This window comes from Oreochromis niloticus, linkage group LG22 (assembly GCF_001858045.2).
Source record: "Oreochromis niloticus isolate F11D_XX linkage group LG22, O_niloticus_UMD_NMBU, whole genome shotgun sequence".
Classification (NCBI taxonomy): Eukaryota; Metazoa; Chordata; class Actinopteri; order Cichliformes; family Cichlidae; genus Oreochromis; species Oreochromis niloticus.
The window spans coordinates 11,427,011-11,440,116 of NC_031985.2; the positions used below are offsets into that span (position 1 = coordinate 11,427,011).

Genomic DNA, 13,106 nt, shown 5'->3' on the forward strand with positions numbered 1-13,106 from the left:
GCTGGAGGTAGAAAAGATCGCTGCGCTGCCTCAGCGATGCTGGACTACATGAAATAGGAGAAAATGTGTTTTTTTAAAAATAACATTAATAATAATTTGAGGTCATTAAAGTTAGAGAGCTCTAAATGTAAATACATTTAATACATTTTCTACCTTATTTTAGTGTTGATACAGAACTGTTTCAGTTTCTTATGCATTAAATGGGTTAGCAAATCTAACTAGGAGAAGTAACACAGCTGATAGATGGAGATAAAGGGTGATAGGCATAAATCCCTAAGGAGTTAGAGACACCGACCACTTGGAGAGGTAGAACTCGTAGAGTCTGACTGGACAACGAAGGGGGTTCTCCTGGTTCTCCATCATCTCCAGGAAATCCTCCTCAGACTCGTTTTTCTTAACCTTCTTAGCTGGGACGTCATACGTGTCTGAAGAACACACAAAAACCACAACAACAAGACTTAAGTAAAAATGTAAACTACCTTGTCATACAATTTACTATAGATGAACTTCATTTGGCCCCTCAGCCGTTTGGTACCCGACTCTTCCTGGTTTGTACAAGTAGGTGGGTGGAAGCGTAGGAAGGTGGTCTTGGTGTTGCTCTTGCTGGTTTTGGTGCAGAGTGTGATGTTTGCAAAGGACAGCCGGCGGTGCTGCTCGACTGTGGTGAAGCCAAAGTACTTGCAGAAGAAGAAGAGCAGCGTGTTGAGCAGGACAGTGGGGGAGTACGCCCCCAGCTGTTTACAGTCCCACAGAAACTGCTCCTCCACACAGGACAGGACACAACCTGCAGAAAACAACAGGCAGCTGATGGACCTGATCAAAATATCAAAGACAGGAAAAAAATAAGATGCTGAAGATAATTTACCTCCGCCTGTGACTGAAGGTTTAAGGATCTTGGTCAACTCAGTGGAAAACCTGTCGTAGATGAGATCACTGAATATGTTCTCCAGCCGACCGTTCTGAAACAGAAACTACAGAGAAAGACAAACACAAATATGGCTCATTAAACACTAAACACAGGATATGGTTATGACAAACAGGTGGATGACAAATTAACAGAAAAAATAAACAATCGCTCAGGGTTCAATCACTGTGCCCACAGAGCAGCATGAAAGCCCCATGACACTCTCCCAGCCTCTAAATCTTATCATCAGCCACCTCCTCCTTTTTTTTTCACCTCTTTGTGTGTGTGTGTGTGTGTGTGTGTGCGTGAGGTTTCTGAAGTTGTGCCAGTAATCTTCAGAATAACCACACCTCTGCACACTGATCAAACATGGAAACCAAACATACAGGCAAGGGTGAGTACGCTAGTATAGATAACACCGGGTAGTGTGGAAACTTGTGCTGTAAAAACAAGTCCACCCCCATCGAGCTCGCCCAAATCACCAAAACACAAACGTCATAAAGCCCAGAAGCCCCAGATTCTGGGCTTTATGACGCAAAGACCACGAGGCCGACAACACCAGCGTGCTGTGTGAAAAACATGCATGAAAGTCCACACCAGTGTCTAAAGCCACCATGGAGATCAAGTATAAGTCAGCCAGCAGACATAGTAAGGGAGAGAAGGCCCCAGAACGCCACAGAAGCCGAGGGACAGCAAAGAGACCCTAAGTCCAGGAAGGGCGCTGGCCAGCACAACCCAGGCACCATGGCCAAAGGCACAAGACAACCAGCAGCCCCAAAAGGAACCCACCCAAGCCCCACACTTCTGGACCCCCATCAATCTCGGAAGCAAGAGCCACCCATCCCAACTCAGACAGCCGGGCAAAGGGACAGGACAGCAGGGAGGACCCTAGCACTGCACCACACAGGCCAACAAAATGCATGGGGGGCAAAAAAGGCAAAGAGAAGAGAAGGAGCCAGAGAGCCAAGTTAGAAAGAACCAGCAGGATCGGGCAGCCAGTTTGCCATTAAATATAAATGTATATACTGTCATTTCTTGTCTTACCAGCTGAATGCTGAGGCAGAGGTAGAACAGCCTGTTGGGGGAGTACGGCTCGCCATCCGATTGTTTCACCTCCCTGATGAAGCAAAGCAGGCAGTCGCTCAGTTCAGCCACAGAGCAGCGAAGGAGGTCCGCCTTCAGCGTCAGTGCATGAGCTAACAGATGAAAGAGTCATGAAAAGGTTTTAATGGATTAGCTTTGACATCATTGCCTTCATGAGACAAATAATAATAAATAAAGTTACACTCAAAGTGTATTCATCTGCTCTGTTTTTATGAATTTGTGAATTTTATGAATATGTCAAAGCAGAAAACAGCATGTTTTAAGACTATAGTAGTGTTTGCTGGGATTTTTCCACCTGAATTTTTTTCAGTTCATTTCAAAGAGGAAAACAATCTAAAACTTACAGACAAATAAAAAAATGTTACAAAACATACAAGAAACGGGCTCCAGGTTGGTTTGTGACTCTCTCCACTTGATCCATCTCTTCCAGGCATCAACTCCACATTGACTCTTCAGGGTGTTTTGCTTTGAAGACACAAGTTGAGTAAAGTCTGTTTCAGGAGTGTCTTGCTCATCTTTCTTTGAAAGCTGCTCCAGGTTACAATCCTGAGACACACAGAAGTGTCAAAACCACAGAAAGGAAACATCATGCAGCTTCTAACCAGCCATCTCAGCTGGTTTCCTACCTTGTTCTTGTCTTTGTCCAAAGTTTGTGGTACTAAAATTGGAGCAGGAGGAGCGACGGGTGATCTCTGAGGAGTTTCCAGAGCTGAAGGAGGAGAAAGAGGTGGGAGGTCAGGAATAGGACTGCTGGGCATGTATTCATCTGAAACTGGAGGGGAGGTTTTGTGGCCTGGCGGGTGAGTGACCGGCCCGGCACTGGTATCAAAGAAATCCTGCTGGTTGTCAAAAGTGGGCTTATCCTTGATATTTTTTATTATTAGAGAAAAAATATGCACTTATTACAGGAACACAGGACCTATAATCCATGTCACAAGACCTTGTACAAAGCAAATATTCTGACAGCTCAAAGCAATAAAACCAGCAAGTTCAACAACTGCACCTAAATGGAGTAGAGCCAGCTGTTATTATTACTAACCCGAAAAACACACTGTATGTAAGTGTTGTTGAAGCTAATATTATCCTGTGTATTAATATTATTAGCAGGTAATACTAAGGTGTGTTTGTTTAATGGAAATCTCTGGTGACAAAGGATCTTCAAAACAGCTGTGACTGTCACGTCCATCCAAAGTAAACTGAAACTTTAAGTTATAAATGACTGATGAGACCATAACACTGACACAAATAGAGGGAACAGACATTGCTGCTGTGATTTATATAAAAGCAGCTGTTTGGCTCAGTTTGGTTCATGTGTTCATAAATGTTGATAACTCATTTTTCTTACCCAAGTACTACAGGTCGTCCTGTCCCTGTAAAAATATAACTCTGTAATTATTTTATGTAATTCAAAACAATTCTTACCCTGCAGGGATGAAGGCTTGGGTCTTTCTTCTTCTTTTATCATCTGTCCATGCTTCTGCCCTTCCTCTCTCTGCTCTCTCCCCGTCTCAGGCCTGATGAGCTCGCCCTGTAAGTGTTCAGGATGCAAACTCTCTGTTGTGGATTTCACCGTTGGCTCAGAGCCATCTTTCTTCACAGGGAGGACCAGGGGCACAGGCAGCTGTGGGAAACACAGACTTAAGACTCGGGTTTCTGTGAGGCTGTACTGCTTATATGAGGACTGATTTTAGAGGTTGAAATGCAGCAAATAACAAATGTACTTAAAGTTAAAAGCAGCAGGACAAATAGCTTTCAACAAATTCACATAGTTTTTTAATGAAACAGAATTGAGATATTTTTTTTCCTCAAACAGAAACAAACTTAAAGGTTTTTTTTAAAATATTCATTTTCGTTTAGGTTAAAGATGTGTTTTCAGTTTTCAGTTTTATTTGTCATATGCAAGTTAGCACAGGGTCAACATCGCAATGAAATGTGTTTGACGAGCAGCGGTCTCTCAGCAGCATGATACAGTAGGAAAAAATATAATAAAATATAATATAATAAATAAAATAACAAATAGAAAATAGTAAAGAACAAAATATTAGAGAGACATGGTAAAAGAGAAAAGATGACTAAATATATATGTATCTATAAATATAAATATATGTACACTAGTGATTAAATAAGAAAATCTTGAAAAGAAATATGACGGGAGGGCAGATGGGATATTGCACAGGAATGAGCAGCAGAAAATTACAGTATTGCACTTTTTAAATATAAATATCAATAACAATAAAGTGAAGTGACCAGTGCAGATTAAACAGAGTACTTGTGAAGCTGCAGGGTAGCTTCTGAGTCCTGTGTTGTGTGTGTTTAAGTGTTGTGGTTGATGTGTCGTATGGCTTGATGGTAGAAACTGTTTTTAAGTCTTGTAGTCCGAGCAGACAGACTCCTGTAACGTCTGCCAGATGGTAACAAGGAGAACAGCTGATGTGCTGGGTGGCTGTGGTCCTTGATGATGCTGTGTGCTTTACGGAGGCATCGCTGGTGATAAATGTCCTGAATGGCAGGAAGCCTCGTGCCAGTGATGTGCTCTGCTGCCTTCACCACCCTCTGTAGTGATTTACGGCTGCTGGCAGAGCAGCTTCCGTACCAAACTGTGATGCAGCTCGTCAGCAAGCTCTCGATTGCACACCTGTAGAAATTTGAGATGATGCTGGCGTTCGTGCCAAACCTCCTCAGCCTCCTCAGGAAGTAAAGCCGCTGGCGAGCTTTCCTGATAGCAGTGTCTGTGTGAAGGGTCCAGGAGAAGTCCTCAGTGATGTTGACTCCAAGGAACTTGAAACTGCTGACCCTTTCGACCTTGACACCGTTGATGTGGATGGGCTGGTGTTCCCTGACTGGTCGTTTCCGGTAGTCCACTATCATTTCTCTAGTTTTGCTGATGTTGAGAGTCAGGTTATTTTCCAGGCACCACTCGTACAGTGCCATCACCTCCTCTCTATAGGCCGTCTCATCATTACCTATGATGAGGCCTATGATGGTTGTGTCATCAGCAAACTTGATGATGATGTTGGACTCATGTTTAGCAACACAGTCGTGTGTGAACAGGGAATATAGGAGGGGGCTAAGCACACAACCCTGTGGCGTACCTGTGTTAAGGATGAGTGATGAGGAAGTGTGCTTACCAACTCTCACCACCTGGGGCCTGTTTGTGAGGAAGTTTGTGAGGTTTTGTGAGGTTTGTGATGTGTTTTACTTACCAGTAAGGGCAGGCCCACCGGCTGTGGAGCGTACTGGCTGTACATGTTCATAGGCACAGGAACATAAACCGGCACTGGGACAGGCAGGACTACGACTTTAGGATCACGACGGTCTTCTAACAACAGAAAAGAAAAAATTGAGTAAACACCAAAACTATTAATTCTGAAAAGATGGTACCTGTTCATATTTCACAACAGACATGTTATGTGCTTTACCTTTTTGTGTCTCTATTTTAAGAGCCTCTTCTGTACAGGAGACCCCTTTGTTATGAACCAGCGGAGTACAGATGATCGACTTGTTCTTCAGCTCCTTTGGGACAGTCTGAACGCTGGCCTGAAGAACAGACAGGTCACAAAAACACCTTCAACTACGATCAAATCAAAACTACGACAAAGACAACTTGGCTTCATTTGTAACACAGATCATATTATTAAGGTTATTCTGAAATTTAGCCACTTCTAATGTATTAAAACAGAAGTTTATATAGAAGCACGTCAATTAAAACATCTTTGTAGACTTACATGTCCAATGACCTTTGTTTGAATGTCAGTGATGGAGCCTGTGGAGAAATGATAGTCAGAAAATAAAACATGGCAACAAAGGTAAAAACTCAGAGCAGCTAAAACAAAACACACACAGCATCACAATTTCCCACAATTACTACTCAGTTTATTTCCTGGGTGAAATATTACCATGTGTTAATAAATAATGTGTCTGTGTGTGCATGTACCAAGCTGTGGAGAGGCTGCTGAGCCGCTGTGCTGCCTGGTCAGAGCATTAGCCAAAGATATAACATTCCCAATGACAGGAGAGGACTCTGCTGGTGCTGCAGATACCAGAGATGAAGAGACTTCTGGAAAGAGAGGAAATCAAATCAAATCAAATCAAATCACCTTTATTGTCACGTCACATGTGCAGGTACACTGGTACAGTACATGCGAGTGAAATTCTTGTGTGCAAGCTTCACAAGCAACAGAGTTGTGCAAAATACAATAACGTGCAACAAGCAAAATATAAAAATGGTTAATCTAAAAAGTAATAAATATATGTACCATATATAAAGGTATATACATTACTGAATGTGTGTACTAAATATGTTTTTCTACGTGTGTGTGTGTGTGTGTGTGTGTGTGAGTGTGTATATACATGTTTTACAAATGAAATAGAGTAAACAATAAAATAAGATATATAAAATATAAAATATACAGAGGTAGGTATGTGCAAAACAGTGGCATTAATGTACAGTATGGAGTGCATAATGTTGAAGTTCCAGTAGTGAGGGTGAGGTGTCTATGACGTGTTCAGCAGTCTGATGGCCTGGTGGAAAAAGCTGTCTCTCAGTCTGCTGGTTCGGGACCGGATGCTGCAGAACCTCCTTCCTGATGGAAGTAGTCTGAAGAGTTTATGGCTGGGGTGACTGGAGTCCTTGATGATCCTCCCCGCTTTCCTCAGGCACCGCTTCCTGTAGATGTCTTGGAGGGAGGGAAGCTCACCTCCAATTATCCGTTCAGCACACCGCACTACTCTCTGGAGAGCTTTGCGGTTGTAAGCGGTGGTGTTGCCATACCAGGTGGTGATGCATCCAGTGAGGATGCTCTCAATGGCACAGCGATAGAAGGTCCTGAGGATGCGGGGGCTCATGCCGAATCTTTTCAGTCTCCTGAGAAAGAAGAGGCGCTGCTGCGCCTTCTTCACTGTCTTGTTTATGTGTACTGACCACGTAAGATCCTCAGCCAGATGTACACCAAGGAAGCGGAAGCTGCTCACTCTCTCCACAGCGGCGCCGTTGATGGTGATGGGGGTGTGTACTCCTCTGCACCTCCGGAAGTCCACTATCAGCTCCTTTGTCTTTGCGACGTTGAGGGTGAGATGGTTGTCTTGACACCAGTGGGTCAGGGCGCTGACCTCCTCCCTGTAGGCTGTCTCATCACCGTTGGTGATAAGACCCACCACTGTAGTGTCGTCCGCAAACTTCACAATGATGTTGGAGTTGTTAGTGGCCGTGCAGTCGTAGGTGTAGAGTGAGTACAGGAGAGGGCTCAGTACACACCCCTGTGGAGCACCAGTGTTCAGTGTGATGGGGGATGAGGTGGTGCTGCCCAGTCTGACCACTTGGCGTCTGTCAGACAGGAAGTTAAGGATCCAGCTGCAGAGGGAGCTGCTCAGTCCTAGATCCTGCAGTTTCCTGTCCAGCTTCGAGGGAACGATGGTGTTGAATGCTGAGCTGTAATCTACAAACAGCATTCTCACATACGTGTCTCTCTTCTCCAGGTGTGACAGGGCAGCATGGAGTGTCAGGGCTATGGCATCATCAGTGGACCTGTTGTGGCGGTATGCGAACTGTAGAGGGTCCAGTGAGTCGGACCCTCAGTGGTGCTAGTAACTGATTAAACTGCAGCAGAGATTTATAAAGCCTGTAACTGAACCAGGACTCGAGAACGAATTATTATCACCTTCACTTAACCAGGAAGCTCCATCAAGAGCAAATCTTATTTACAGGGCAGACTCGTCCAAAATTATTCATCTTTACCTTCAGAAAATTGTGCAAGATATGCAAGAACACAATTTCTGCTCACAGCCCTCAGCTCACACGCTTTCTAAACCAAGTAGTGAAGCTCATTTATAGTTACAAATATTTATTTAATAACCACAGTGTTTACATCATCATTGAAAATTAAAAAAGGACATTTTAAAAGACGACAGCCGCTTCCGTCCACACCCTGAATTCACTAAAACCAGCAAAGCTCAGGAGAAATAACCAAAATAACTGAATCGGTACACAAAGGACCTTAAAGTTCGATCTTAAAGTTGCACCACATGTTTCAACTAAGGGTATTATGTAAAGTGTAAACTGAAGACCTTGAACAATTGTTTCCTAAAACTAGATCCAAGCTTGTTTTAGCTGGTTAGGGGCTGGATAAAGACCCCTCTAACTCTACATGACCTTAAACCCAAAGAAATCCAACAAATGCTGCTCTGGTTCTGTCCCACATCATTATAATCATTATGAAACAGCAACTGTGCATACCTCCGTCGAGCATCTGAACCTTGTTACTGCAGAAGTGTAGGAGACACTTCATGCCACAGAAGTATTTGACCTCTCCCAGCAGCGGCAAACTCTGCTTTAGTTTCCCTTTGTGACTGCAGGTGTCACATTTTGCCACCTGAGGATAAAAAGCAGTTAGGAGGAGAATTGGTGATTGAATTGTCTTTATGCAAATTATATTCAAGGGTAAAAAAAGGAAAAAAAACCTTCATCTGCATCAGACAGACTGTGCAGAGTGTGAGCATCACCCTTCACTTACATGTCCGAGGAGCATTTTGTATTTTGAGCAGCAGGCTTCAGAGCAGAACTCGATGTCCATATCTTCACCCGGTGTCGTCACCAGACTCTTGGATATCGACTGGCAGTAACTGCACGAGCGACAGTGTTTACCCCACTTCCCTTTTAGCTCTTGGCAAAAGAGCGTCTTGCAGGCTGCAAGAAGAGAAAGGTGAGGCTCCAGTAAACTTCCTGATCATGTGAAATGGACCATAAACAAACTACACTGACATGTTCTCCTTACCATCACTGCAGAAGCAGCAGTCTTTGCCGCCGATTCTCTTGACGTCTTTGATGATTCTTTCATTCTTACAGTATTCACAGGTAGCCGTGATGCTGTTGACCCTCTTAAATTCTTGAAAACAGGCCACACTACATGTGAAGTATATTTTTTCCTGCACATAAACACGGTTATATTTTGATACAAATCAGTCCACACAAACATGGATGTTTCTGGCAGTTTACAGTGTTTGTGGTTCTCCACATTTAAAGAATGGACGGGAGAATGGTACCTTTCTCTGGATGACTTTGGGTGTAGTTAACACGAGACTTTGACACTGGGCACATAGCAGCTTCAGTGGTGGATGGAGGAAATCCCTTTGACTTTTATCGGGGACTCCTGCTGGATTCTGGCTCTCCTGTAGATCAGAAAAAAGAAAAATGGACGGGCCATTGTTCAAAACTTCTGATAGAAATGTGAAAAACAAAATCTTAAAGTCAAGCACGCTGTAAAGAAAGTATTCCCCCTTTTAGGTGCTTTTAAATGTTTTTGGGTGGCAATCGAGGGCTTTGTTTTATTAGCATATATTAAATACATTACCCTGAAATCCATGCCACACTTAAGAGTGCAGAAATTTCTGATGGAGGCATCTGACATGGCAAGGTGACAGGTTGGCACTGCAGTCTTACCACAGTGGTCACAATTCAATGAGGCACCTAAGGAGAAGGGGAAGTTTAATCAAGGAAAGCATGAAGCAGATTTATGTTTGCACCTTTGAATTTGAAGTCTTTTCATATAACAGTTTAAAAAATGCTTCATCTCCAGGTTTTACTCTTCTAAATAAAAAATAGTCAACACACGATGAAAGTTTGAAGCTTCTGAGTTACAAACAGAACAAAATAAGACAAACAGAATCTGAACAAAGCATCCGTCCCGTACCTGATGAATTGACAGCCTGGATCTTGAATGCCGACACGCAGCCTTTGGTGCAGAAGAGCTCCACAACATTTTCACTGTTTTTGTTTTCAACCATGTCTGATATCGGAGAAGTGTTACGGCACATAGTGCACGGCTGTGGGGTTTGGATTTTCTGTGCAACAACAAAAAGCAAAGACTGAACTCAGTTCAAATTCAGCTCGTGTCATTTTTTGAAGATTAGGAAAAAGTAAAATTTTGCTTTTAGAAATTGCCTAAAATCTTAAATGATAAATGAACCTCCTTTGATTCAGCTTTGTTGCAACCTGCTTACACTTGCAAACTTGCAGCCAAAGCTGCGTGCCTCATATGAGTGTAGTAATGCCCTCTTTTCTTAATGTCATACAGACCCAGCTGTCTAACACTAAGTGACAAAAACAATCTGACTCCTGGGTTTTTGGCTCATTATTAACATACCCGATGTGTTTAATATTTGCCACAACCCATTTACAACAGCAGGAAAAGCAAACTGTATCCTTCGGACCTGCTTGAATTGGGCCAGACACTCTGCGCTGCAAAGTTTGTTGCCGCCCTCCTCCATCTTGAGCGTGAGGGGTGTTTTGCGGTGTGCGCGGCAGTTCGCACAGACGGTGATGTTGTTCATGCCGCAGAACCGCAGAAAACACGACTCACTGCAGATCTTGTGGATGACGCCCTCTTTCGTGATCTCGTGTTTGCTCTACAAGAAGATAAACAGAGGTCAGGCTCATTTAGCACACACGAATCCAGCTAACAAATAAACTGCAACTTAATCCACGAGAGATGTAACTATTATAGCAGGCAGTGTCATGTAATTAGATTAGAGAAACTGTTCCCTAGTCTCTTACAATGCAATATCTGCTGCACATGCTACATTGTGAGTGTGATGAGACGGGAGCCACGGGTATTTTGGTGGACACTTGTTTCTTGTAGTTGAAGGAGGACAGGCAGGTCTGGCTGCAGAAATCTTTATTTGTCCCCTCGTTATCCACCGGGGCCTGGAGGATGTCCTGAGGCTGTGTTATCACTCTGAGAAAACGAGGAACGGTAAGATTTAAAAAATTCAATAGCGTGAAGTTTAGATAAAGTTGAACTAAGTTAAAGGACATCAGTTATTCTGTGAATGAGCCTATAAAGAAAAAATAAATAATTAGAGGTCCAGCAATCAAAGACTGGGACTGTTAGACTCACTGAAGACAGAAGTGGCACGTCCTCCTAACTGGTATCTTTTGGTAAAACTTCAGAAGGCAGGAAGTGGAGCAGAATACACCGGTGTGGTTTTTCCTCTGGTAAATTGTCTCTCCATCCATCAGGGCCTGTTTGCAGGTGGAGCACGATGCAGGCACATCCGTGTTGATGAGTGAGGGCTCTGCAGGTTTGGATTCATCGGTCAAGGAGAAAACCGACCCAATCTTTAAGTCCTCCTGTGAAAACCAGAACAGGAGACCAAGCGCGCTGGTGGAGTGCTGCTTAAATGATCCCCTGAATATTTAGATGATTTATGATCTATGTTTTTCTAATTACAACAAATGACATCATTGTATGCACTAATATCTAACTGAAATAATAAAGACGTTACTGTATAATGTAAAGGGGAAAATGATAGATAATGATTGAGTATCTTACTTTTACTACATTTGGCTCCTTCTTGATGTCCTGATGAGAAACTGAGGCTGTGAGACTCTGGCTGTACCCCTCATCGATGGGCTCTGTTTTGATCTTGATGAACAGGCAAGAGAGATTTGGATATATTGTATAAGTTTTATACCAAAGGCCTACATGTGGAGCACTGTGAGTACTCTCAGGCTACGTTCACACTGCAGGCGAAAGCACATCAAATCATGTCATGTCGCATTAAATCCGTCTTTTACGTCACTGACACAAGACAGACGCTAATTATCAGCGCCGGAGAAGCGCCCGAGAAGACATCGTGAACGCTTCCTGGCCATCCAGTGTAGATGTTAGTGAAACTGTTGGGAAGACAACGTTGGAGAAATGTGAACATTTTATTTGTACTGTATAATCTGCAGATTCTGACAGAAATCTGCAACTATCCTTTGAAGCACCGCTCCTCTCTAAAACAGCAATAAGGAGAATTATTAGGCCATATGTAAATAACAAAATAACTTTATAACTTAAAGCAAAATTGGGAAACGTAAAGTCCGAAACAGGTCTTTATATTAACAATACTGTTTGGTCTGGGTCCAAACAGAGCGCGTTGTGTGTGACGTCTTCTTTTGCGCATGCCGCTTTGAGGGCCGTGAACGGTTCTCACTGGAGTGCGTTTGCTGTCACATTTTATTTGTAGTGTGAACAAGCAGACAAAAAAAATTGGATTTGATCAAAAAATCGGAATTGACCATTAAGACCTGCAGTGTGAACGTAGCCTAACTTAAGTGGTAATATACTGGAAAGAGATTTAATAAACAGAATTTATTCTAATCATAAATTGCTGTTATCATTCAGTTGGTAATAACATTTATTCTGTCACTGAATCCAAACTAGGTTTAAGATATTCATACATTACGGCTACTAAAGAAGACATTTTTAACATAAAACTTACGCAGTCGAGATGTTTTACAGATGGCTTCACGTCTTTAACCTCACAAACTTCAGATGAAGAGCTTTTCTTTTCTATAAAGACAAAAGCACGAACAAGATTTCTGCTTTTGACACCTAAAAACTTAAAAACTGCTATCCAACTGCAAAATTCAGCACAGCACTGCACAAATGCTCTCTCTGCAGTTTGAAATATGACTGTAGATACCCGTCACAGTGAAGGTCTGGGCCTCGTACACCATCATACACCTGTTGCTGCAGAAGAACTCCAGCCTGCCCTCGTCGTTTTTATTTTCAATCATGTCTGACAGCTGATGGGACGTCTGGCACATGGGGCAGAGCTGACGAGTGTCAACTTTCTGCAAAGATAACGAGAGAAAAATGTGAGATGAAGAACAGCATTACCTTAGACATATGTTGTAAAATATTATGCTTGCTGCACATTTGTGAAGGTGAGACTCGTAATGGTTTTTAAAACTGTGAACTTTAAAAAAAACTCAGCTCTGCTACAGATCTGTCTGTCTGAATGTCTTAAACAGGAGTTATAACATTTTGCTGTTTGCATTTAAGCTGCACATGTCTTGTTTAACACATGACCTGTTATTATTTTGTTGTTCACATTTAAATTATTGGATGTTCTGTGTGTTAAATGTGCCCTGATTTCTTTTTATTCCTCAAGTCCTTAGTTTTCAAACATCCAGTCCTGAAATAACATTTAATGAACATTTAATAATACTTTACCACGGACATGGTTGCTTGATTATGATTAGTAAATGGTAAATGGCTAACACTAAGTGTTAGTAACTAACAGTTTTAATAACTAAAATAATAACTAAAAA

General features: G+C 42.5%; 1 protein-coding gene across 5 annotated transcripts in view; it reads right to left on the reverse strand.

Moving 5' to 3' along the window:
- The window catches only part of LOC106096998 (uncharacterized), a 34,228-nt gene that overhangs the window by 754 nt on the left and 20,368 nt on the right, over positions 1-13,106 (reverse strand). For 3 of the 5 annotated variants that reach the window (XM_019350529.2, XM_019350527.2, XM_019350528.2), the window contains exons 25-48: positions 12,476-12,626; positions 12,272-12,342; positions 11,335-11,427; positions 10,900-11,132; positions 10,557-10,737; positions 10,214-10,408; positions 9,694-9,844; positions 9,355-9,470; positions 9,047-9,172; positions 8,779-8,929; positions 8,518-8,690; positions 8,241-8,376; positions 5,943-6,065; positions 5,734-5,771; positions 5,428-5,545; positions 5,212-5,327; positions 3,431-3,629; positions 2,635-2,717; positions 2,383-2,554; positions 1,949-2,100; positions 866-971; positions 536-784; positions 296-425; positions 1-44 (exon numbers count right to left, since the gene is read on the reverse strand). The exon at positions 1-44 is cut by the window's left edge and continues 754 nt beyond it. In XM_019350529.2, the coding sequence (XP_019206074.1) occupies positions 1-44; positions 296-425; positions 536-784; positions 866-971; positions 1,949-2,100; positions 2,383-2,554; positions 2,635-2,717; positions 3,431-3,629; positions 5,212-5,327; positions 5,428-5,545; positions 5,734-5,771; positions 5,943-6,065; positions 8,241-8,376; positions 8,518-8,690; positions 8,779-8,929; positions 9,047-9,172; positions 9,355-9,470; positions 9,694-9,844; positions 10,214-10,408; positions 10,557-10,737; positions 10,900-11,132; positions 11,335-11,427; positions 12,272-12,342; positions 12,476-12,626 (3,307 nt within the window). The remainder of the gene's footprint in view (positions 45-295; positions 426-535; positions 785-865; positions 972-1,948; positions 2,101-2,382; positions 2,555-2,634; positions 2,718-3,430; positions 3,630-5,211; positions 5,328-5,427; positions 5,546-5,733; positions 5,772-5,942; positions 6,066-8,240; positions 8,377-8,517; positions 8,691-8,778; positions 8,930-9,046; positions 9,173-9,354; positions 9,471-9,693; positions 9,845-10,213; positions 10,409-10,556; positions 10,738-10,899; positions 11,133-11,334; positions 11,428-12,271; positions 12,343-12,475; positions 12,627-13,106) is intronic. The other 2 variants (XM_019350530.2, XM_019350531.2) reach the window with 2 other exon arrangements.